Genomic DNA, 22931 nt, shown 5'->3' with positions numbered 1-22931 from the left:
TGGTAGCGAATGAAAGCCCACGAGGACACCCCCACCTTGAGCTCCCCCAGGACCAGATTATATGGGGTCCAACACCACTGGTAGCCATTTTAAGACTCCCACAGTGTCTCCAGCCACCTTGCCAGTTTATACTGCACACCACTGCCAACTATATGGTCCCTCCGATACACACTTTACCAGAGGTAGCATTCTGAGCCCCAAAAGTTGCCTATAGTATGCTGAGTCAACCACTAACCAGTGTAAAGGAAATTTAAGGAGTTACTGGTGACTTTCTGGGTCTGTAGCTCACCGACCCTCTGCAGCTGTATACGCTTCAAATTAGACAGGACCCTGTGTCACTGCCCTGTCTGCAGGAGGGCACTTGCCAGACGTTTTGTGTAGGACTATTTGCAAGGACATACACTTGGACTTCTCCGGATTATCTATACATTGGGCCAGAGACCCCTCTACTGAGTTCATAGTGCCACCTAGTGGCAAGTTTAGCATCTTGCTTGTGTATTCGTAAAATCTTCTTGTCTGAAACCCCTGTCTGGAATGATAAAGTTCTGAAATGTATTTGTGTCACTATTATGCCATGTTCATATTACTTTTGTGAATGTTATGTAAGAAATGGTAATGATTCTAACCGAAATGCACTAAGTTTTCTACCCACCAACCCAGTTTCCCTGAACGGGGACCAGTCGCTTCTATAATAAAATCTTTGTTACCGTATCCCACCGTAGTGGTCCCTACACATCTGGGAGGGTGTTGCTCGTACTGGGGTATCTCCGTCCTTCTGCCCAGGTCCTACGCAGGTGTCCTACGCAGATCCCGGCAGACGTCGCGACAAGCAAGAACTGGACGACCGGATCGGCCGCAACTGGACAGGCGTGAGACTCCAGGTACGCTTCACCACATATCACACTTGGCGTCCGCGAACAGGATACGAGCAAGATGACGGATCCACAGGTTCCCGCTACTCCCATGCTACCACCGGCACCCGGACAAGGAAACACGACCACCATGGCGGCATCACCGTTGACTATGCCATACTATTTTGGAGCACCATGGTTACCAATGTTTGCAGGAAAACAAGTGCCGGGTTCGAGTACATTCAAAGAATTCAAAGACAAGATGTACTCCATGTTCCGCCCGTACTCACTAACCGAAGAACAGAAAATAGAGATCGTGATGGGTCAATTGACGGATTCGGCACTACGGGAAGTGAAGGCATGGAAAAACAGTGAAAAGAAGACCGTCGAATGCATCTTCAAGAAGCTGGTGACCATATTCGACTGCCAGACCATAGCGGAATTAAAGAGCCGCCTTTATGCGAGGAAACAAAGACCCAATGAATCACTGCGTGACTTCGCGCTGGCCCTACAAGAAGCTGCAAAGACTATATGGGCTCTGGATGAACGATAGGTCGAAGGGATAGACAGAACGTTAACAGACCTGTTTGTGGAAGGGGCAAGAGGAGAGACAATTCGATCTCAAATTCGCATGGAGAGATGACGGCAACCAGAGAGCCCCTTCTCCGAATTCAAAGAGACGATGCTGCAGATCCTTGGGAAAAATCAGAGTAATAATGTCGAGAAAGACGCGTCTTCGGAGTGGAGTGAAGAGGACAGCTACAGAGAAACCACACCGCTCAGGAAATCTGACGGACCAACCCAAGGAGGAACGGTCCTCCAACAAGCGCAAGCCTCACCGAGTCCAGATTCTATGGAAACGCTCAACCAAAAGCTGGCGGAGATGACGGCGACTCTCTCCCGAATGAATCGAAGGATGGATGAGTTCGACAGGGACCAAGAGAGGAATAGGCGCCAAGAATGGCGTCAAGAACGAAGTGGGTGGAGTCGTCCTCGCTGGGATGTGGTAAAAGAATCTGGCCGTAGACCCACCGACCAGTTCGACTCTCAGGGGAGCCCGATATGCAGAAGGTGTCGACAGAGTGGCCATATCGAAAGGAACTGCCCTGCGGCCGCTTTAAACAAAGAACTCCCGAGGCAACGGACCGACCTTCGGGAGCGGAACCAGTAAGTGGGCCACTGCCCCAAGAATAGTCCAGATACGTCGGGGAGTGCCCACACCTGAAGATCTGTATCGATGGAATTGAAATTCCAGCTCTGTTGGATACTGGGTAGCAAGTCTCCACCATCCGGATCACCGAGTTCCTTCAGCACTGGGACGAAGCCGCCATTGTGTCCCCACCAACCACCTGGCTCCATCTGCTGGCCAGCAATGGATAACCCATAATGTATCAGGGTTACTGGGAAGCGGACACAAAAATTGGAAACGCGACATTGCCCCGGCAAGGGTATCTTGCCACCACGGCTCCTAACACTCACCTACCTCCCGTCATCCTGGGAATGAATGTCTTGAAGAACTGCCCTGATAAGCTAGTGGAAGCCCTTCGGCAGGAGATGCAGACAGCCGCCCCAGTGGAGCGGAGAGCCTTGCAGCAGACAGTGCACCTGCTGAAGAAGGAGAAGAAATTCGCCAACCATCGAGGGGAGGTGGGGAAGGCCAGAATCGCCGACCACTGGGCCATCCTCTTGAGGCCGAACTCCGAACATGTAATTTGGTGTAGGCCAAGAATCGGTCCAGGAGGACGAGATTATGAAGTCTTGGTGGAACCCCGTGACTCGGAGGGCCAACAACCCTTCGCAGTGGCGAGAACGCTAGCAAAGGTGAAACACGGAAGAGTGCCAGTGCGCATATTGAACCCGCACCCCTATATTATCAGACTACACAAGCGCTGCCTGGTGGCGAAAATAAGCTCAATCGACTTCCAAGACATTGTAGGCCAGGAGGTGACCACAGCTGCCCAAGAGACGGCGACCGAGGGGCCGTCAACAACGGGTGAAGAACCCCCATGGTGGTCTGATATTCAGATCGCCAGCGCAGATACCCCCGACGAACAGAAAGCGGGAGTATTACGAGTGGTGCGGTGGAATGCAGCAGCTTTTAGCCAACACCCTTCGGATTTTGGAAGAGCCGACAAGGTGTACCACCACATTCCTACAGGGACGACCCATCCTATTAAGGAGAGACACCGACCCCTTCCCCCAGCCTTGTACCAACCTGTGAGAAAAATGATAGCAGAAATGAAAGACGCGGGAGTTATCAAAGAAAGTCACAGTCCCTGGGCAGCTCCTCTAGTGATCGTTAAGAAGAAGGACGTCAGCCTACGCTTCTGTGTTGATTACCGCAAGCTCAATGCAGCTACCCATAAGGACGCCTACCCGCTCCCTCGGATAGAAGAGTCCTTGACGGCCCTGAAGACTGCCGCATACTTTTCGACCCTTGACCTCACCAGTGGATACTGGCAGATTCAGATGGCCCCCGAAGACATGGAAAAAACAGCCTTCACGACGCCGATGGGTCTGTTTGATTCGGAAGGATGCCGTTCGGGCTTTGTAACGCGCCCGCCACATTCCAACGCGTCATGGAACACTGTCTTGGACAGCACAACTTCGAGATGGTCTTGCTATATCTCGATGATGTAATCATTTTCTCGAAGAGTTACGAGGACCACTTACAACATCTAGAAGAAGTGTTCCAACAACTGACAAAATGTGGTCTGAAACTTAAGCCCGCGAAATGTCACCTGCTCAAACCCAAGGTCCAGTACTTAGGCCATGTCATCAGTGCGGAAGGTGTAATGCCCGACCCTGAGAAGGTCCGGGTTGTTTGGGACTGGCCAGTACCGAAGACAGTTAGGGATGTCCGAAGCTACCTCGGGTTCGTGGGCTACTACAGACGCTTCGTGGAACACTTTGCCAAAGTGGCCGCTCCGTTGCATGAATTGCTGCGAGGTCAGTCTGGCCGCAAAAGGAGGGGGTCGTCACCAGTGCAGTGGGGCGAAGAACAGCAACAGGCCTTCCACCAGTTGAAGACCTCCTTGACGGAAGCCCCGCTATTGGCTTATCCCGATTACGAGCAGCCATTCCAAGTATGCACAGACGCCAGCCATCGTGGATTAGGAGCCGTATTGTCTCAGGTGCAGAATGGGCGCGAGAGAGTAATCGCATATGCCAGTAGAGGATTACGCAAGACAGAACGGAATTGCGAAAATTACAGTGCTTTCAAACTGGAACTGCTCGCCCTAGTCTGGGCCGTCACGGAAAAATTCAAACACTATCTCGCTGCGACGCCATTTATCATCATGACAGACAACAACCCCTTGGCGCACCTGTCCACGGCCGCACTCGGCGCCCTTGAACAGCGATGGGTATCACGGCTCGCCAATTTCCAATACACTGTGTCCTACAGGAGTGGGAAGTCCAACGGTAACGCCAACGCTCTGTCTCGGTTACCCACCACTGATGTGGCGGAAGAGGGAAGGGATGTCGAGGAAGAAATAGAAGCCCCTGTTTTCAAAGCCTCGAAGAAAAAATGGACGGTCACCTCAGACCCATTAGCCGTCACGGACCAACAACGATCGGATTTGTCCGAAGCCCCTGCTGTAGACTGGGAAGCGATCCAGCGACAGAATCCAGTGCTGAAGGAACTCACAGCCCTCCTCCGACGTAACCACCAACTGACCAGGGCACAACGGGCCGAAGCGGATCCGGAGCTGGTAAAGCTACTGCGACATCGGAGACAATTTCACCTGAAACAGGGCATCTTAGTACGCACTAGTATTGACCCCGGTACTCACCAGACAGTGAACCAAGTAGTTGTTCCCAGGAAACAGGCAACTTTCCTACTTACCGCCTACCACGGCAAGTCAGGGCATTTCGGTACACAAAAAAAGGAAGCCATCTTGCGTACCCGGTACTTCTGGATAGGTCTGCATGAAGACGTAGAACGATGGCGTCGGGACTGTGTCCCCTGCAACCTGAAGAGACGCCCAGATATACATCAGAAGGACCATTTGCACCCCATCAAGAGTCACCGTCCGCTGCAAATTGTCGCTCTCGACCACGTGAAACTAGAGCCCAGCACCAGTGGACACAACTATGGCCCTCATTCCGAGTTGTTCGCTCGGTAAAAATCTTCGCATCGCAGCGATTTTCCGCTTAATGCGCATGCGCAATGTCCGCACTGCGACTGCGCCAAGTAAATTTGCTATGCAGTTAGGAATTTTACTCACGGCTTTTTCATCGTTCTGTCGATCGTAATGTGATTGACAGGAAATGGGTGTTACTGGGCGGAAACAGGCCGTTTTATGGGCGTGTGGGAAAAAACGCTACCGTTTCCGGAAAAAACGCAGGAGTGGCCGGAGAAACGGAGGAGTGTCTGGGCGAACGCTGGGTGTGTTTGTGACATCAAACCAGGAACGACAAGCAGTGAAATGATCGCAGATGCCGAGTAAGTCTGGAGCTACTCAGAAACTGCTACGAGGTGTGTAATCGCAATATTGCGAATACATCGATCGCAATTTTAAGATGCTAAGATTCACTCCCAGTAGGCGGCGGCTTAGCATGAGCAAATCTGCTAAAATCCGCTTGCGAGCGAACAACTCGGAATGACCTCCTATGCCTTAACCATGACCGACCACTATAGCAAACTCTTAGTGGCGGTCCCTGCAAAAGACTTGACTGCTAAGACTACGGCCGAACTATTCCTGAAACACTTCGCCAGGCCCTATGGGTACCCCGGGTGCATACTAACGGACCAAGGGCCTGCCTTTGAGTCGCAGCTATTTTATGAACTATGCTCCTACTATGGCTGCCAGAAGACAAGAACGACAGCGTATCACCCACAAGGGAATGTCTGTGTGAGAGAGCTAACCAGACCCTCATTGGGATGCTCAGAAGCCTACCAGCTGGAGACCGCGCCCGTTGGCCGGCCTTGCTGCCCGAACTCGTCTACCTCTACAATAATGCGGAACATTCCTCCACCGATTTCACACCATACTATCTTATGTTCGGCCGACAAGGTAAACTGCCTCAAGACCTAGAACTTGCCCCCGCACTAACGTCTCCTGCCACTCCACAAACCGACTGGGTCCGCGAGCATCAGCGGAGAATTGAAGCGGCCAGGGAACTGGTGGAAATGCGGATGGGAACCGTCCGACATCGCCAAGAGAAGAATTACAATGCAACCACCCATCCTATGCCTCTGTGCGTGGGCGACCTTGTTTGGAGGAAACGGAACCACCGCACCAGTAAGTTGGACACCATGTGGGAAAACGCACCCTATGTCGTCGTCAGCGTCCCGGAGGGAGAACGGTTCACCTATGAGATTCGCCGAGGTCAAGATGGGCCTGTCAGTGTTGTGTCCAGGGAACAACTCAAACCTTACACCTCTGAAGTATCACCAGAGACAGCAACCTCACCTGCGGCAGAGGGGCGGGGATCCCCGGGTGGCATACCCTTACTTAACCCCATGGAGCTCCTACTCTTTATGTGCGGTCCACCCGCATCGAGCTCAGCACCTCATGACACCCTAGACCCCGTGGTTTATGGGCCCTTTGAGGGTCAGAGTCGACCCAACCCAGTCACTACCCATAGTGAGCACAGAGCCCCCACGGTTGAAATTAGAAGGTCGGGACGTAGCACAAAGGGCGTCCCGCCCTCTAGGTACAGGGAATAAGCTAATATTTGATCTGTAAATACGTTTGTTCAGAAATGTATATGTGTGTTGGTACCCAACTTGATTATATTCACCTGTTTACTATTGTTCGCATCTTGAAAGACTGTGACATTGACTTTTGGGCATGTTGCCTAATGCGTGAGGACACGCAATCTTCCAGAGGGGGAAAATGTGATGCCTAGCACCTGGCCCTCTGACCCCTTCTAACTACAACTGCAGCTGCTGACCCGCAGGGTTTAATGGGTTGCCCGGTTGCTAGGCAACAAAAGCGGGTCCCGACAACTACCTGCAGGACCCTAGGACCCGGGAGGGAAGAACCTGTCGGCTCACGGGGATTGGCGGCCCAGAGAGCGGGAAAAAGGTAGGCGGGACTGGCGCCTAGAGAAGCTAGGAGGCGGGAGAGGGACAGAGTGCGCCCGACCGCTGATGTGTGAGGAGGGAGACGAACGGAGTGGCGGCTGACAAGACGGAGTGCGCCCTGCCGCTGACCAGTGGGGAGAGGACCGGAGAGAAGTGAGAGCTGCGAGCCGCGGCTGGAGGAGAGGCGTGGTGTGGACGCTACCACCAGAGCCACCGACGCTGTGCCGCTTCGGAGAGAGAGACGGGGAGTGACGCCACGCCCGGCCGCCGGGCAGAGAGGAAAACCCGCTGCTGCCAGAGAGACAGAGGGCCGGGGGCAGAAGGCGCTGAGGCGAGCGCCCGAGAGAGCTGAGAGTGGCAATTGACCACAAGAGACGGCACCGCCTGGGGAGTGCAGCGGCGATCAGGTACCCGTCCCTCTAATGTACCCTGGTAGCGAATGAAAGCCCACGAGGACACCCCCACCTTGAGCTCCCCCAGGACCAGATTATATGGGGTCCAACACCACTGGTAGCCATTTTAAGACTCCTACAGTGTCTCCATCCACCTTGCCAGTTTATACTGCACACCACTGCCAACTATATGGTCCCTCAGATACACACTTTACCAGAGGTAGCATTCTGAGCCCCAAATGTTGCCTATAGTATGCTGAGTCAACCACTAACCAGTGTAAAGGAAATTCAAGGAGTTACTGGTGACTTTCTGGGTCTGTAGCTCACCGACCCTCTGCAGCTGTATATGCTTCAAATTAGACAGGACCCTGTGTCACTGCCCTGTCTGCAGGAGGGCACTTGCCAGACGTTTTGTGTAGGACTATTTGCAAGGACATACACTTGGACTTCTCCGGATTATCTATACATTGGGCCAGAGACCCCTCTACTGAGTTCATAGTGCCACCTAGTGGCAAGTTTAGCATCTTGCTTGTGTATTCGTAAAATCTTCTTGTCTGAAACCCCTGTCTGGAATGATAAAGTTCTGAAATGTATTTGTGTCACTATTATGCCATGTTCATATTACTTTTGTGAATGTTATGTAAGAAATGGTAATGATTCTAACCGAAATGCACCAAGTTTTCTACCCACCAACCCAGTTTCCCTGAACGGGGACCAGTCACTTCTATAATAAAATCTTTGTTACCGTATCCCACCGTAGTGGTCCCTACACATCTGGGAGGGTGTTGCTCGTACTGGGGTATCTCCGTCCTTCTGCCCAGGTCCTACGCAGGTATCCTACGCAGATCCCGGCAGACGTCGCGACAAGCAAGAACTGGACGACCGGATCGGCCGCAACTGGACAGGCGTGAGACTCCAGGTACGCTTCACCACATATCACATATCACATATATATATACACACACACACACACACACACACACACACACACACACACACACATACACACATATCAGTAAGTGTCTGCAGGCAATAGTGAAGCATGGTGGAGGTTCCTTGCAAGTTTGGGGCTGCATTTCAGCAAATGGAATTGGGTTTTGGTCAGGATTAATGGTGTCCTCAAATCTGAGAAATGCAGGCAGGTACTTATCCATTATGCAATATCATCAAGGAGGGGTCTGATTGGCTCTAAATCTATTCTGCAGCAGGACAACGACCCAAACATATAGCCAATGCCATTAAGAACTATCGTTAGCTTAAAGGAGAACAAGGAGTCTTGTATATAAGCACACATACTTTATATACTGTATGTGTGTTTGTGTGTGAATCTATATATATATATATATATATATATATATATATAGAGAGAGAGAGAGAGGGTACTGCGCCACTTGTGAGGTGTCGTCTAGCAACACTATGGGTTATCAAAATTAGTCTATTGGATAGACACTCCCTAAATTTAAGGGCGTCAGCTAACTTCTAAATGTAGAGCAATGGTAAGTTACTGTGCAAATAGAACATAAAATAGGTGAATAGAGGTATCAGCGACTGGTTATATCAGGTTTATAGCAAGAAAATATTGAGGTAATAGAATATAGGTTAACAAGTTGGTCAGATAGCCTTAAGTAAAATGTAACATATTTTATGTATACAGAAGCTGAATAAAAAATGGGAGGACAAAGATTGAACATATAGATATTTAAAAAGATGTATATACTGTAAATATGTACATAAAAATGTGAAATTCAAAAATTATAAATAATTATAAAATGTATAAAAAGTTATAAGAAAAAGGAACAACATATAAAGGAATCTAGAGGTAGCTTATCTGTAATGCAGGACATCAATAGGGAATGACCAACGCATTTCGTCTATGCAGACTTCATCATATACAGTATATACATGAAAACGTCCTGGTAAAAATCCTGTGTTTGCCCCTGCCTGAGGTATACGAGTATAGTTCTTAAATGCCAGAAAAGTAAAAAAATGAGTTTAGAACATATTGCAGTGTTTTGAATTTGGAGTTTGTAGCTACCTTTGAGTTTTTTTCCCAAAAGGATTCTGGCATAAGCTGAATGGGGAGATGCGTTTTCACAAGTCTTGGAGATGGGGTGGCCTCAAGTTGTTCTACACCTAATAAATTAAAGAAAATACTGTTTAAGTAGAATATTTATAAGGCTGTGCATTTAAGTGACCAATAAATTATATCACTGACATTTATATTACGGAAATCTCTAGCTAACAGTATGTTGGGTTATAATTCCTGTTCTGTTACCTGAAGGCATTCCAGGCATTTGAAATTCCAGATATGGTACACGATTATAAATGGTGTCTCTACGGCATTTTTCAAGATCTCCACCATTATAAATCATATCCACAATTTCACACATCCATGTAGTTCCTCAAAAAAAAAAAAAAAAAATATTATATTGAAGGTTATATGAAGAAATGCAGATAAAAACATTGAATCCCCTTAATTTGCTTTATCACACTGTCATCCACTTATGAGTGATAGGCCATCTCTGTGATATCTGTGTGGGCATGGCTAAATTCCCCACAGGTTCTGTCACTTTTACAATGAAAACCATATAAACTGTTCATTTTCTTCTTTATATTTATTTTCATTACAATATTGGTATAAAAATCAATCAGTAAAGTACTTTGCATAGATCTATATATACTTTATATTGCATACTGCTTTATTTACTTGGGCGGATGGTACTAAGCAGTAAAATGCGGCCAAACCTCAGAAAACTGCTGTTATCATAGGTTTGCCACTATCCCCATATGTATCATGCTCTGATATGTACCCATGTCACCTGACCCGGATTACGCTAGAAGCATATGGAGAGCCAGATGGAGTTGGACTGGCCCACAGGGGTACAGGGGAAACCACCGGTAGCCCCACTGCCTAGGGCCCCATCCCCTTCTTTAGGGATCAGGTCCCAGACTGTGCACTTGAATTATATATTATACATATGTTACCTTATACTGCACAGGACTATGTTGTATTCTCTACAGTGCATTGCTGTTATTAATCTGGTACATTATCATGCATGCACTAGCAGTATTTACTATATATATTTATCAAGGGGCCCAGACCATGTGCTCTTTTATGGTTAGCTAAGTCTCTGTGGTGGTTGACCACACCCCCTCTGGAGACTGGACACACCCCTAAACATGGGCTCCTACCACTGCCTTCTCCCGTTGAGCCCTTTACGCCCCAGTCCGACATGGGAGCCAGATTACCAACATTTGGAGGTGATATCATCTCCAAGTGCGGGCAGAGGGAAGATCTGGCAATAACCTGGGTCCAGCCTGCGGTGTGAACGGAGTTTCAAGCCTCTGTGACACAGCTTGAAACCATATTCCAATACCTAGTTGGGATCTGGCCTTACTGTGCAAAAGGCAAGGGCGTAGCTACCATACGTGCAAGGAGTGCAGCTGATATGGGGACCAGAGCTGAGAGGGGCCCACCTTCACTGTCACAATTATATATTTTATATGTATCACTAAATTGTGAGCATTGGATGATACATAGGAGGCCTTGCAAACTTTTGCCTTGTGGCCTGCAATATATCTAGGTAAGCACCTAGACTTGTACATTGTAATGTGGTATAAAATAAACTGGATGGAATTATAATGTTACTTAATATGAAGTAGAGGCATTATAAGGTGGCATAATATGATCTGGAGACACTGTATGCCATAGGGGTATATTCAATACCTGTCAGATCCTTTCAGGTCAGTATTCAGTGACGCTGCCAAACCCAATAGGTTTGTCCCATTCCGACACTGCCAATCCGACTTTTTTAAAAGTCTGATTGACATTGTCGGAAACGGGGCTAAATCCTGTCGGGTTTGGCCATGCTTCCGACAATACATGCCCCTAAATCTGTCAGAAATTGACGTCTTTCCGACAAGACGGCAGCTTCCGACACTTATTGAATATACCCATAATGTTAATTAGGGGTACTGTATGAATTGGGGGCACTGTAATGTGGCATAATATGAACTGGGGACACTGTCTGTCATAATATGAATTAGGGCACTATTATGGGCATAATGTGTTTCTCTAGAAGCATTGGGACAGGGCCCCCTTCAAACAGTTGCTATGGGGCCCAAAAAGTTCTGGCTACGCCTCTGGGAAAAGCGGTATAACTGATAGAACCACAAAAATAATCTTCAGCAAAAAAATCCCTTGGATTAAAAATCCCTAACTAATTACAGCTACAAAACAGGTATTCAATCAGTTTTTCAATTCTGTTTTGTAGTAAAGAATTCCACAGTTTAACCACCCTTACAGTAAAGAACCCCTTCATAAGTAATGGGGAAACTATCTTTTTTGTATTGCCATTTATTGATCCTTGCTGTCTACTCCTTGGTATTAAAAATATTCAACTTTGAATATATTTTGTCATATTAATTAGGTCAGCATTACAGTGCTTTTTCTCCAAAATAGTCGTCAAACAACCTCTTTTCAGTATTTAACACTTCCATTGCTTTTATTAATAAGGATGACTGCCCCTGAACCCTATATCACTCTCCTCTATCTCCTACTTACAAACAGTGGTTCATATTCAAGAAGCGATATCATTAATAAATTGTTCAATGGCAACGGAATGTCTGCATCAGATGCAATTATCCACCCTTATGCATACCAGGATTTAATTCAAGTTGCAAGTAACTGGTACTATGTAAACATAAAAGCAAGATTGAGGCTGTGCTGGATTAGGTCAATAAAGCACCAATTATGATAGTATATGTAGTATTTTGATATCACAATTTATTGTATAACAGAAAAATAATAATAATACTTCATATTAAAAGTTAGATACACCATAAAAATGCATGCATATCATTAAGTATTAAAAAGTATGAATTCATACAGTAATAATTTGTTACTGTTACCCAACAGTGTTAGTAGCCATGTGAGTGCTGGGTCCAGGGGGGGTGGGGGGTGGGGATTGGTTGTGCAGTAGTGTTCGGCATATGTGAAAGGGGCATTATGTGTAATAGGGCATTAATAAAGGTTGGCATAATGTGTAAGGCACATTATGTTTATAAGGACATCAATGTGTGTCATATTTGTAAGGGGCATTACTGTGTGGTATTGTGTGTATAAAGGCATTACTAATGGGGGTCATTCCGAGTTGTTCGCTCGCTAGCTGATTTTAGCAGCAATGCACACGCTAGGCCGCCGCCCTCTGGGAGTGAATCTTAGCATAGCAGAATTGCGAACGAAAGATTAGCAGAATTGCAAATAGAAAATTCTTAGCAGTTTCTGAGTAGCTTGAGACTTACTCCTACACTGCGATCAGCTCAGGCCGTTTCGTTCCTGGTTTGACGTCACAAACACGCCCTGCGTTCGGCCAGCCACTCCCCCATTTCGCCAGACACTCCCGCGTTTTTCCCTGACACGCCTGAGTTACCCCCCAGAAATGCCCCTTTCCTGTCAATCATTTACCGAACACCAGTGCGACTGAAAAGCGCCGCAGAAGCCACAGCAAAACAGCTAAGTTTTTAGTAAAATAACTAATCGCATGCGCTCTGCATACCTTGCACATGCGCAGTAAGCGACTAATTGCAGTATAGAAAAAATTGGCAACGAGCGAACAACTCGGAATGACCCCCAATGTGTGGCATTATGTGTATAAGGTGCTCTACTGTGTGGCATAACATATAGAAAGGGCACTACTGTGTGGTCTAATGTGAATAAAGAGCAATATGGTGTGGTGTAATATGATTAAGGAGCAAGTCAGTGTGATGTAATGTGAATAAGGGGCACTACTGTGAGGAATAACATATATAAGGTAATGTGGTACTACTATGTGATGTAATGTGAATAAGGGACACTATTGCATGATATAATGTGAATAAAGTTGCACTAATGTGTGGCATAATTTGAATTGGGAGAACTATTGTGTGGCCATGTCCCTTCCCAGCAAGGACACACCCATTTTTGAGCTGTGCATCGAATGTGCGTACTGTTCCTATTTAAAATATGGGTGGTAGGAACACCAAAATGAGGACTTCTAGGGGGGAAGGGTGATTGTGCTGAGAGAGGGGTGCAAGGTCAGAGGCGGAACTAGCTGCGCTGATAGGGGGCACCAGCCAAAATCTTGCCTAGGGCATCATATTGGTTAGGGCCGGCTCTGCGCCCGAGTACCCCTTGGTATCATATTTGTTAACTGGTACTATGTGCAGGGACATACCAGGAGCCCAGAGATTATATAGAAGTACCAAACACCCCCCCCCCCCCTCCCTCCCCATCCCAGTAACTCACCACCGGGTACATCTGGGAGAATACATATTCCTTATTGCTGCTAATTGCGACGATGAGGAATCTTTACTTTCGGGTGCTTGCTGCAAATTATAATAAGAGCCCTAAAAGTTTTATTTTACCAATTAGTGCACTTTCTTAAAACAACTTCTGCTCTTCTTTCTTTTATCAAATAAGACACAACAGCAGAGCTGTAGCTCACTATATACACACTTTGATGTGCCCCACTCACACATTCTGAAACTCTTCAGCTCAAGGGGAAAACAAAGGGGGCTTGTGAGCAAGGACAGCAGTCAGCAGTAACTGTAGCAAATCAGTATGAAATGAATGGAGAGTGATTTGTCCTAGATCAGCAGCCCCGTCGGTCTTTCCTCCTTGGTACCCTCCTGCAGCAGGAGCCCAGAGGCCAGAGCTTCCACTGCCTACAGAAGTTACGCCACTGTGCTACTACTCAAAAAATTTTCTGGAACCTTTTCCATTTCTGTTAACCAAGTATGTGGTTAATTTTAGTGTTTAAGTAATATAGTTTTTACCATGGCCTAAGTACTGTAATTGGAGTTTTGGCACTTTTTCTATTAAGCTACTTTTATTACCTATCAATAGCTCTTATACAGGTAATCTTTCTACAGTACATAACTTCATAAAATAGGTTAAGCGGAGCATTACCGGCTTTGGGATATGTTGATATGAGCACATCATCAGATCTGGCCTGAAATTTTTCCACACATTCCCAATTTTTGGCGGTTTCTATCCCTATTGGGATCCCATGCACAGGAGCCAACACCTGAAGTGAAGTGATGTCCGTTGTTTTTATCCTGTGGAATAAAAAAATGTTTATTTGAATATAAATGTTTCTATTCTCTTCAAGTATTATTAATCTCGGACCTTTTTCAGGTTTGTTAGCAAACCAAAAAAGAAAACTAATGGGCAAAACCATGTTGCATGGCAGGTGGGGCAGATGTAACATGTGCAGAGAGAGTTAGATTTGGGTGGGGTGTGTTCATACTGAAACCTAAATAGCTGTGTAAAAATAAAGCAGCCAGTGTTTACCCTGCACAGAGAGAATATAACCCATCAAAATCTAAATCTCTCTGCACATGTTACATCTGCCCCACCTGCAGTGCAACATGAATTTGCCCATTAGTGTGCTTTTTGGTTTGCTAACAAACCTGAATAACCCCTTTGTCATAGTAAATGATAATTAGATACAAGCAATTAATCAAATTTGACACATTTGGATTAGTATTACTCTTTATATCCATGTCACTAATTTCCCTCTGAAGAAATTATTTGTATGCATAAGAAATGAGACAGTTACTGATTTCAATACTATAAACCAGAGGTTCTCAAACTCGGTCCTCGGGGGCACACATAGTGCATGTTTTGCAGGTCTCCTCACAGAATTGCAAGTGAAATAATTAGCTCCACCTGTGGACCTTTTAAAATGTGTCAGTGAGTAATTAATACACCTGTGCACCTGCTGGGTTACCTGCAAAACATGCACTGTGTGTGCCCCTGAGGACCGAGTTTGAGAACCTCTGCTATAAACTAGAGATGAGCGGGTTCGGTTCCTCGGAATCCGAACCCGCCCGAACTTCAGGTTTTTTTACACGGGTCCGAGCGACTCGGATCTTCCCGCCTTGCTCGGTTAACCCGAGCGCGCCCGAACGTCATCATCACGCTGTCGGATTCTCGCGAGGCTCGGATTCTATCGCGAGACTCGGATTCTATATAAGGAGCCGCGCGTCGCCGCCATTTTCACACGTGCATTGAGATTGATAGGGAGAGGACGTGGCTGGCGTCCTCTCCGTTTAGAAATAGATAGGAGAGTGAGAGTGAGACACTTCATTTACTGGAGCTTAGGAGGAGTACTCAGAGAGTGCAGAATTTTGCTGATAGTAGTTAGTTAGTTATACTAGTGACTGACCAGTGAGACCACCAGTGCAGTTTTATTATTATTTAATATAATCCGTTCTCTGCCTGAAAAAAACGATACACAGTGACTCAGTCACATACCATATCTGTGCTCAGCCCAGTGTGCTGCATCATCTATGTATAATATCTGACTGTGCTCACACAGCTCAATTGTGGGGGAGACTGGGGAGCAGTTATAGGTTATAGCAGGAGCCAGGAGTACATATTAAACAGTGCACACTTTTGCTGCCAGAGTGCCACTGCCAGTGTGACTGACCAGTGACCTGACCACACTGACCACCAGTATATTGTGATTGTCTGCCTGAAAAAGTTAAACACTCGTCGTGTGACTTGTGTGGTGTTTTTTTATTCTATAAAAAACTCATTCTGCTGACAGACAGTGTCCAGCAGGTCCGTCATTATATAATATATACCTGTCCGGCTGCAGTAGTGATATATATATATTTTTTATATCATTATTTATCATCCAGTCTATACTAGCAGCAGACACAGTACGGTAGTTCACGGCTGTAGCTACCTCTGTGTCGGCACTCGGCAGTCCATCCATAATTGTATACCACCTACCCGTGGTTTTTTTTTCTTTCTTCTTTATACATACTACATCTCATTATCATCCAGTCTATATTAGCAGCAGACACAGTACAGTACGGTAGTCCACGGCTGTAGCTATCTCTGTGTCGGCACTCGGCAGTCCATCCATAATTGTATACCACCTACCCGTGGTTTTATTTTTCTTTCTTCTTTATACATACTACATCTCATTATCAACCAGTCTATATTAGCAGCAGACACAGTACGGTAGTCCACGGCTGTAGCTACCTCTGTGTCGGCACTCGGCAGTCCATCCATAATTGTATACCACCTACCCGTGGTTTTTTTTTCTTTCTTCTTTATACATACTACATCTCATTATCAACCAGTCTATATTAGCAGCAGACACAGTACGGTAGTCCACGGCTGTAGCTACCTCTGTGTCGGCACTCGGCAGTCCATCCATAATTGTATACCACCTACCCGTGGTTTTTTTTTTCTTTCTTCTTTATACATACTACATCTCATTATCAACCAGTCTATATTAGCAGCAGACACAGTACGGTAGTTCACGGCTGTAGCTACCTCTGTGTCGGCACTCGGCAGTCCATCCATAATTGTATACCACCTACCCGTGGTTTTTTTTTCTTTCTTCTTTATACATACTACATCTCATTATCAACCAGTCTATATTAGCAGCAGACACTGTACAGTACGGTAGTTCACGGCTGTAGCTACCTCTGTGTTGGCACTCGGCAGTCCATCCATAATTGTATACCACCTACCCGTGGTTTTTTTTTCTTTCTTCTTTATACATACTACATCTCATTATCATCCAGTCTATATTAGCAGCAGACACAGTACAGTACGGTAGTCCACGGCTGTAGCTATCTCTGTGTCGGCACTCGGCAGTCCATCCATAATTGTATACCACCTACCCGTGGTTTATTTTTTCTTTCTTCTTTATACATACTACATCTCATTATCAACCAGTCTATATTAGCAGCAGACACAGTACGGTAGTCCACGGCTGTAGCTACCTCTGTGTCGGCACTCGGCAGTCCATCCATAATTGTATACCACCTACCCGTGTTTTTTTTTTCTTTCTTTTTTATACATACTACATCTCATTATCAACCAGTCTATATTAGCAGCAGACACAGTACGGTAGTCCACGGCTGTAGCTACCTCTGTGTCGGCACTCGGCAGTCCATCCATAATTGTATACCACCTACCCGTGGTTTTTTTTTCTTTCTTCTTTATACATACTACATCTCATTATCAACCAGTCTATATTAGCAGCAGACACAGTACGGTAGTTCACGGCTGTAGCTACCTCTGTGTCGGCACTCGGCAGTCCATCCATAATTGTATACCACCTACCCGTGGTTTTTTTTTCTTTCTTCTTTATACATACTACATCTCATTATCAACCAGTCTATATTAGCAGCAGACACAGTACAGTACAGTAGTCCACGGCTGTAGCTACCTCTGTGTCGGCACTCGGCAGTCCATCCATAATTGTATACCACCTACCCGTGTTTTTTTTTTTCTTTCTTCTTTATACATACTACATCTCATTATCAACCAGTCTATATTAGCAGCAGACACAGTACAGTACGGTAGTCCACGGCTGTAGCTACCTCTGTGTCGGCACTCGGCAGTCCATCCATAATTGTATACCACCTACCCGTGTTTTTTTTTTCTTTCTTCTTTATACATACTACATCTCATTATCAACCAGTCTATATTAGCAGCAGACACAGTACAGTACGGTAGTCCACGGCTGTAGCTACCTCTGTGTCGGCACTCGGCAGTCCATCCATAATTGTATACCACCTACCCGTGGTTTTTTTCTTCTTTCTTCTTTATACATACTACATCTCATTATCAACCAGTCTATATTAGCAGCAGACACAGTACGGTAGTTCACGGCTGTAGCTACCTCTGTGTCGGCACTCGGCAGTCCATCCATAATTGTATACCACCTACCCGTGGTTTTTTTTTTCTTTCTTCTTTATACATACTACATCTCATTATCAACCAGTCTATATTAGCAGCAGACACTGTACAGTACGGTAGTCCACGGCTGTAGCTACCTCTGTGTCGGCACTCGGCAGTCCATCCATAATTGTATACCACCTACCCGTGGTTTTTTTTTTCTTTCTTCTTTATACATACTACATCTCATTATCATCCAGTCTATATTAGCAGCAGACACAGTACAGTACGGTAGTCCACGGCTGTAGCTATCTCTGTGTCGGCACTCGGCAGTCCGTCCATAATTGTATACCACCTACCCGTGGTTTTTTTTTTCTTTCTTCTTTATACATACTACATCTCATTATCATCCAGTCTATATTAGCAGCAGACACAGTACAGTACGGTAGACCACGGCTGTAGCTATCTCTGTGTCGGCACTCGGCAGTCCATCCATAATTGTATACCACCTACCCGTGGTTTTTTTTTTCTTTCTTCTTTATACATACTACATCTCATTATCAACCAGTCTATATTAGCAGCAGACACAGTACAGTACGGTAGTCCACGGCTGTAGCTACCTCTGTGTCGGCACTCGGCAGTCCATCCATAATTGTATACCACCTACCCGTGGTTTTTTTTTTCTTTCTTCTTTATACATACTACATCTCATTATCAACCAGTCTATATTAGCAGCAGACACAGTACGGTAGTTCACGGCTGTAGCTACCTCTGTGTCGGCACTCGGCAGTCCATCCATAATTGTATACTAGTATCCATCCATCTCCATTGTTTACCTGAGGTGCCTTTTAGTTGTGCCTATTAAAATATGGAGAACAAAAATGTTGAGGTTCCAAAATTAGGGAAAGATCAAGATCCACTTCCACCTCGTGCTGAAGCTGCTGCCACTAGTCATGGCCGAGACGATGAAATGCCAGCAACGTCGTCTGCCAAGGCCGATGCCCAATGTCATAGTACAGAGCATGTCAAATCCAAAACACCAAATATCAGTAAAAAAAGGACTCCAAAACCTAAAATAAAATTGTCGGAGGAGAAGCGTAAACTTGCCAATATGCCATTTACCACACGGAGTGGCAAGGAACGGCTGAGGCCCTGGCCTATGTTCATGGCTAGTGGTTCAGCTTCACATGAGGATGGAAGCACTCAGCCTCTCGCTAGAAAACTGAAAAGACTCAAGCTGGCAAAAGCACCGCAAAGAACTGTGCGTTCTTCGAAATCCCAAATCCACAAGGAGAGTCCAATTGTGTCGGTTGCGATGCCTGACCTTCCCAACACTGGACGTGAAGAGCATGCGCCTTCCACCATTTGCACGCCCCCTGCAAGTGCTGGAAGGAGCACCCGCAGTCCAGTTCCTGATAGTCAGATTGAAGATGTCAGTGTTGAAGTACACCAGGATGAGGAGGATATGGGTGTTGCTGGCGCTGGGGAGGAAATTGACCAGGAGGATTCTGATGGTGAGGTGGTTTGTTTAAGTCAGGCACCCGGGGAGACACCTGTTGTCCGTGGGAGGAATATGGCCACTGACATGCCTGGTGAAAATACCAAAAAAATCAGCTCTTCGGTGTGGAAGTATTTCAACAGAAATGCGGACAACAGGTGTCAAGCCGTGTGTTGCCTTTGTCAAGCTGTAATAAGTAGGGGTAAGGACGTTAACCACCTCGGAACATCCTCCCTTATACGTCACCTGCAGCGCATTCATAATAAGTCAGTGACAAGTTCAAAAACTTTGGGCGACAGCGGAAGCAGTCCACTGACCAGTAAATCCCTTCCTCTTGTAACCAAGCTCACGCAAACCACCCCACCAACTCCCTCAGTGTCAATTTCCTCCTTCCCCAGGAATGCCAATAGTCCTGCAGGCCATGTCACTGGCAATTCTGACGACTCCTCTCCTGCCTGGGATTCCTCCGATGCATCCTTGCGTTTAACGCCTACTGCTGCTGGCGCTGCTGTTGTTGCTGCTGGGAGTCGATGGTCATCCCAGAGGGGAAGTCGTAAGCCCACTTGTACTACTTCCAGTAAGCAATTGACTGTTCAACAGTCCTTTGCGAGGAAGATGAAATATCACAGCAGTCATCCTGCTGCAAAGCGGATAACTGAGGCCTTGACAACTATGTTGGTGTTAGACGTGCGTCCGGTATCCGCCGTTAGTTCACAGGGAACTAGACAATTTATTGAGGCAGTGTGCCCCCGTTACCAAATACCATCTAGGTTCCACTTCTGTAGGCAGGCGATACCGAGAATGTACACGGACGTCAGAAAAAGACTCACCAGTGTCCTAAAAAATGCAGTTGTACCCAATGTCCACTTAACCACGGACATGTGGACAAGTGGAGCAGGGCAGGGTCAGGACTATATGACTGTGACAGCCCACTGGGTAGATGTATGGACTCCCGCCGCAAGAACAGCAGCGGCGGCACCAGTAGCAGCATCTCGCAAACGCCAACTCTTTCCTAGGCAGGCTACGCTTTGTATCACCGCTTTCCAGAATACGCACACAGCTGAAAACCTCTTACGGCAACTGAGGAAGATCATCGCGGAATGGCTTACCCCAATTGGACTCTCCTGTGGATTTGTGGCATCGGACAACGCCAGCAATATTGTGTGTGCATTAAATATGGGCAAATTCCAGCACGTCCCATGTTTTGCACATACCTTGAATTTGGTGGTGCAGAATTTTTTAAAAAACGACAGGGGCGTGCAAGAGATGCTGTCGGTGGCCAGAAGAATTGCGGGACACTTTCGGCGTACAGGCACCACGTACAGAAGACTGGAGCACCACCAAAAACTACTGAACCTGCCCTGCCATCATCTGAAGCAAGAAGTGGTAACGAGGTGGAATTCAACCCTCTATATGCTTCAGAGGTTGGAGGAGCAGCAAAAGGCCATTCAAGCCTATACAATTGAGCACGATATAGGAGGTGGAATGCACCTGTCTCAAGCGCAGTGGAGAATGATTTCAACGTTGTGCAAGGTTCTGATGCCCTTTGAACTTGCCACACGTGAAGTCAGTTCAGACACTGCCAGCCTGAGTCAGGTCATTCCCCTCATCAGGCTTTTGCAGAAGAAGCTGGAGACATTGAAGGAGGAGCTAACACGGAGCGATTCCGCTAGGCATGTGGGACTTGTGGATGGAGCCCTTAATTCGCTTAACAAGGATTCACGGGTGGTCAATCTGTTGAAATCAGAGCACTACATTTTGGCCACCGTGCTCGATCCTAGATTTAAAGCCTACCTTGGATCTCTCTTTCCGGCAGACACAAGTCTGCTGGGGTTGAAAGACCTGCTGGTGAGAAAATTGTCAAGTCAAGCGGAACGCGACCTGTCAACATCTCCTCCTTCACATTCTCCCGCAACTGGGGGTGCGAGGAAAAGGCTCAGAATACCGAGCCCACCCGCTGGCGGTGATGCAGGGCAGTCTGAAACGACTGCTGATGCTGACATCTGGTCCGGACTGAAGGACCTGACAACGATTACGGACATGTCGTCTACTGTCACTGCATATGATTCTCTCAACATTGAAAGAATGGTGGAGGATTATATGAGTGACCGCATCCAAGTAGGCACGTCACACAGTCCGTACTTATACTGGCAGGAAAAAGAGGCAATTTGGAGGCCCTTGCACAAACTGGCTTTATTCTACCTAAGTTGCCCTCCCACAAGTGTGTACTCCGAAAGAGTGTTTAGTGCCGCCGCTCACCTTGTCAGCAATCGGCGTACGAGGTTACATCCAGAAAATGTGGAGAAGGTGATGTTCATTAAAATGAATTATAATCAATTCCTCCGCGGAGACATTGACCAGCAGCAATTGCCTCCACAAAGTACACAGGGAGCTGAGATGGTGGATTCCAGTGGGGACGAATTGATAATCTGTGAGGAGGGGGATGTACACGGTGATATATCGGAGGATGATGATGAGGTGGACATCTTGCCTCTGTAGAGCCAGTTTGTGCAAGGAGAGATTAATTGCTTCTTTTTTGGTGGGGGTCCAAACCAACCCGTCATATCAGTCACAGTCGTGTGGCAGACCCTGTCACTGAAATGATGGGCTGGTTAAAGTGTGCATGTCCTGTTTATACAACATAAGGGTGGGTGGGAGGGCCCAAGGACAATTCCATCTTGCACCTCTTTTTTCTTTAATTTTTCTTTGCGTCATGTGCTGTTTGGGGAGTGTTTTTTGGAAGGGCCATCCTGCGTGACACTGCAGTGCCACTCCTAGATGGGCCCGGTGTTTGTGTCGGCCACTAGGGTCGCTTATCTTACTCACACAGCTACCTCATTGCGCCTCTTTTTTTCTTTGCGTCATGTGCTGTTTGGGGAGTGTTTTTTGGAAGGGCCATCCTGCGTGACACTGCAGTGCCACTCCTAGATGGGCCCGGTGTTTGTGTCGGCCACTAGGGTCGCTTATCTTACTCACACAGCTACCTCATTGCGCCTCTTTTTTTCTTTGCGTCATGTGCTGTTTGGGGAGTGTTTTTTGGAAGGGCCATCCTGCGTGACACTGCAGTGCCACTCCTAGATGGGCCCGGTGTTTGTGTCGGCCACTAGGGTCGCTTATCTTACTCACACAGCTACCTCATTGCGCCTCTTTTTTTCTTTGCGTCATGTGCTGTTTGGGGAGTGTTTTTTGGAAGGGCCATCCTGCGTGACACTGCAGTGCCACTCCTAGATGGGCCCGGTGTTTGTGTCGGCCACTAGGGTCGCTTATCTTACTCACACAGCTACCTCATTGCGCCTCTTTTTTTCTTTGCGTCATGTGCTGTTTGGGGAGTGTTTTTTGGAAGGGCCATCCTGCGTGACACTGCAGTGCCACTCCTAGATGGGCCCGGTGTTTGTGTCGGCCACTAGGGTCGCTTATCTTACTCACACAGCTACCTCATTGCGCCTCTTTTTTTCTTTGCATCATG

The 22931-nt window shown here is 46.8% G+C and overlaps 1 protein-coding gene across 1 annotated transcript in view; it reads right to left on the bottom strand.

The window, feature by feature from the left end:
- The window catches only part of LOC134969096 (sulfotransferase 1 family member D1-like), a 126116-nt gene that overhangs the window by 36370 nt on the left and 66815 nt on the right, over nucleotides 1–22931 (bottom strand). The window contains exons 2-4 of the mRNA XM_063944803.1: nucleotides 14227–14375; nucleotides 9553–9678; nucleotides 9313–9410 (exon numbers count right to left, since the gene is read on the bottom strand). Of these exons, the coding sequence (XP_063800873.1) occupies nucleotides 9313–9410; nucleotides 9553–9678; nucleotides 14227–14375 (373 nt within the window). The remainder of the gene's footprint in view (nucleotides 1–9312; nucleotides 9411–9552; nucleotides 9679–14226; nucleotides 14376–22931) is intronic.

Source organism: Pseudophryne corroboree, chromosome 11, assembly GCF_028390025.1.
Source record: "Pseudophryne corroboree isolate aPseCor3 chromosome 11, aPseCor3.hap2, whole genome shotgun sequence".
In the NCBI taxonomy this organism is placed as follows: Eukaryota; Metazoa; Chordata; class Amphibia; order Anura; family Myobatrachidae; genus Pseudophryne; species Pseudophryne corroboree.
Note: the sequence above shows the minus strand (reverse complement) of the source record. Positions and strands in the feature narration are given on the sequence as shown.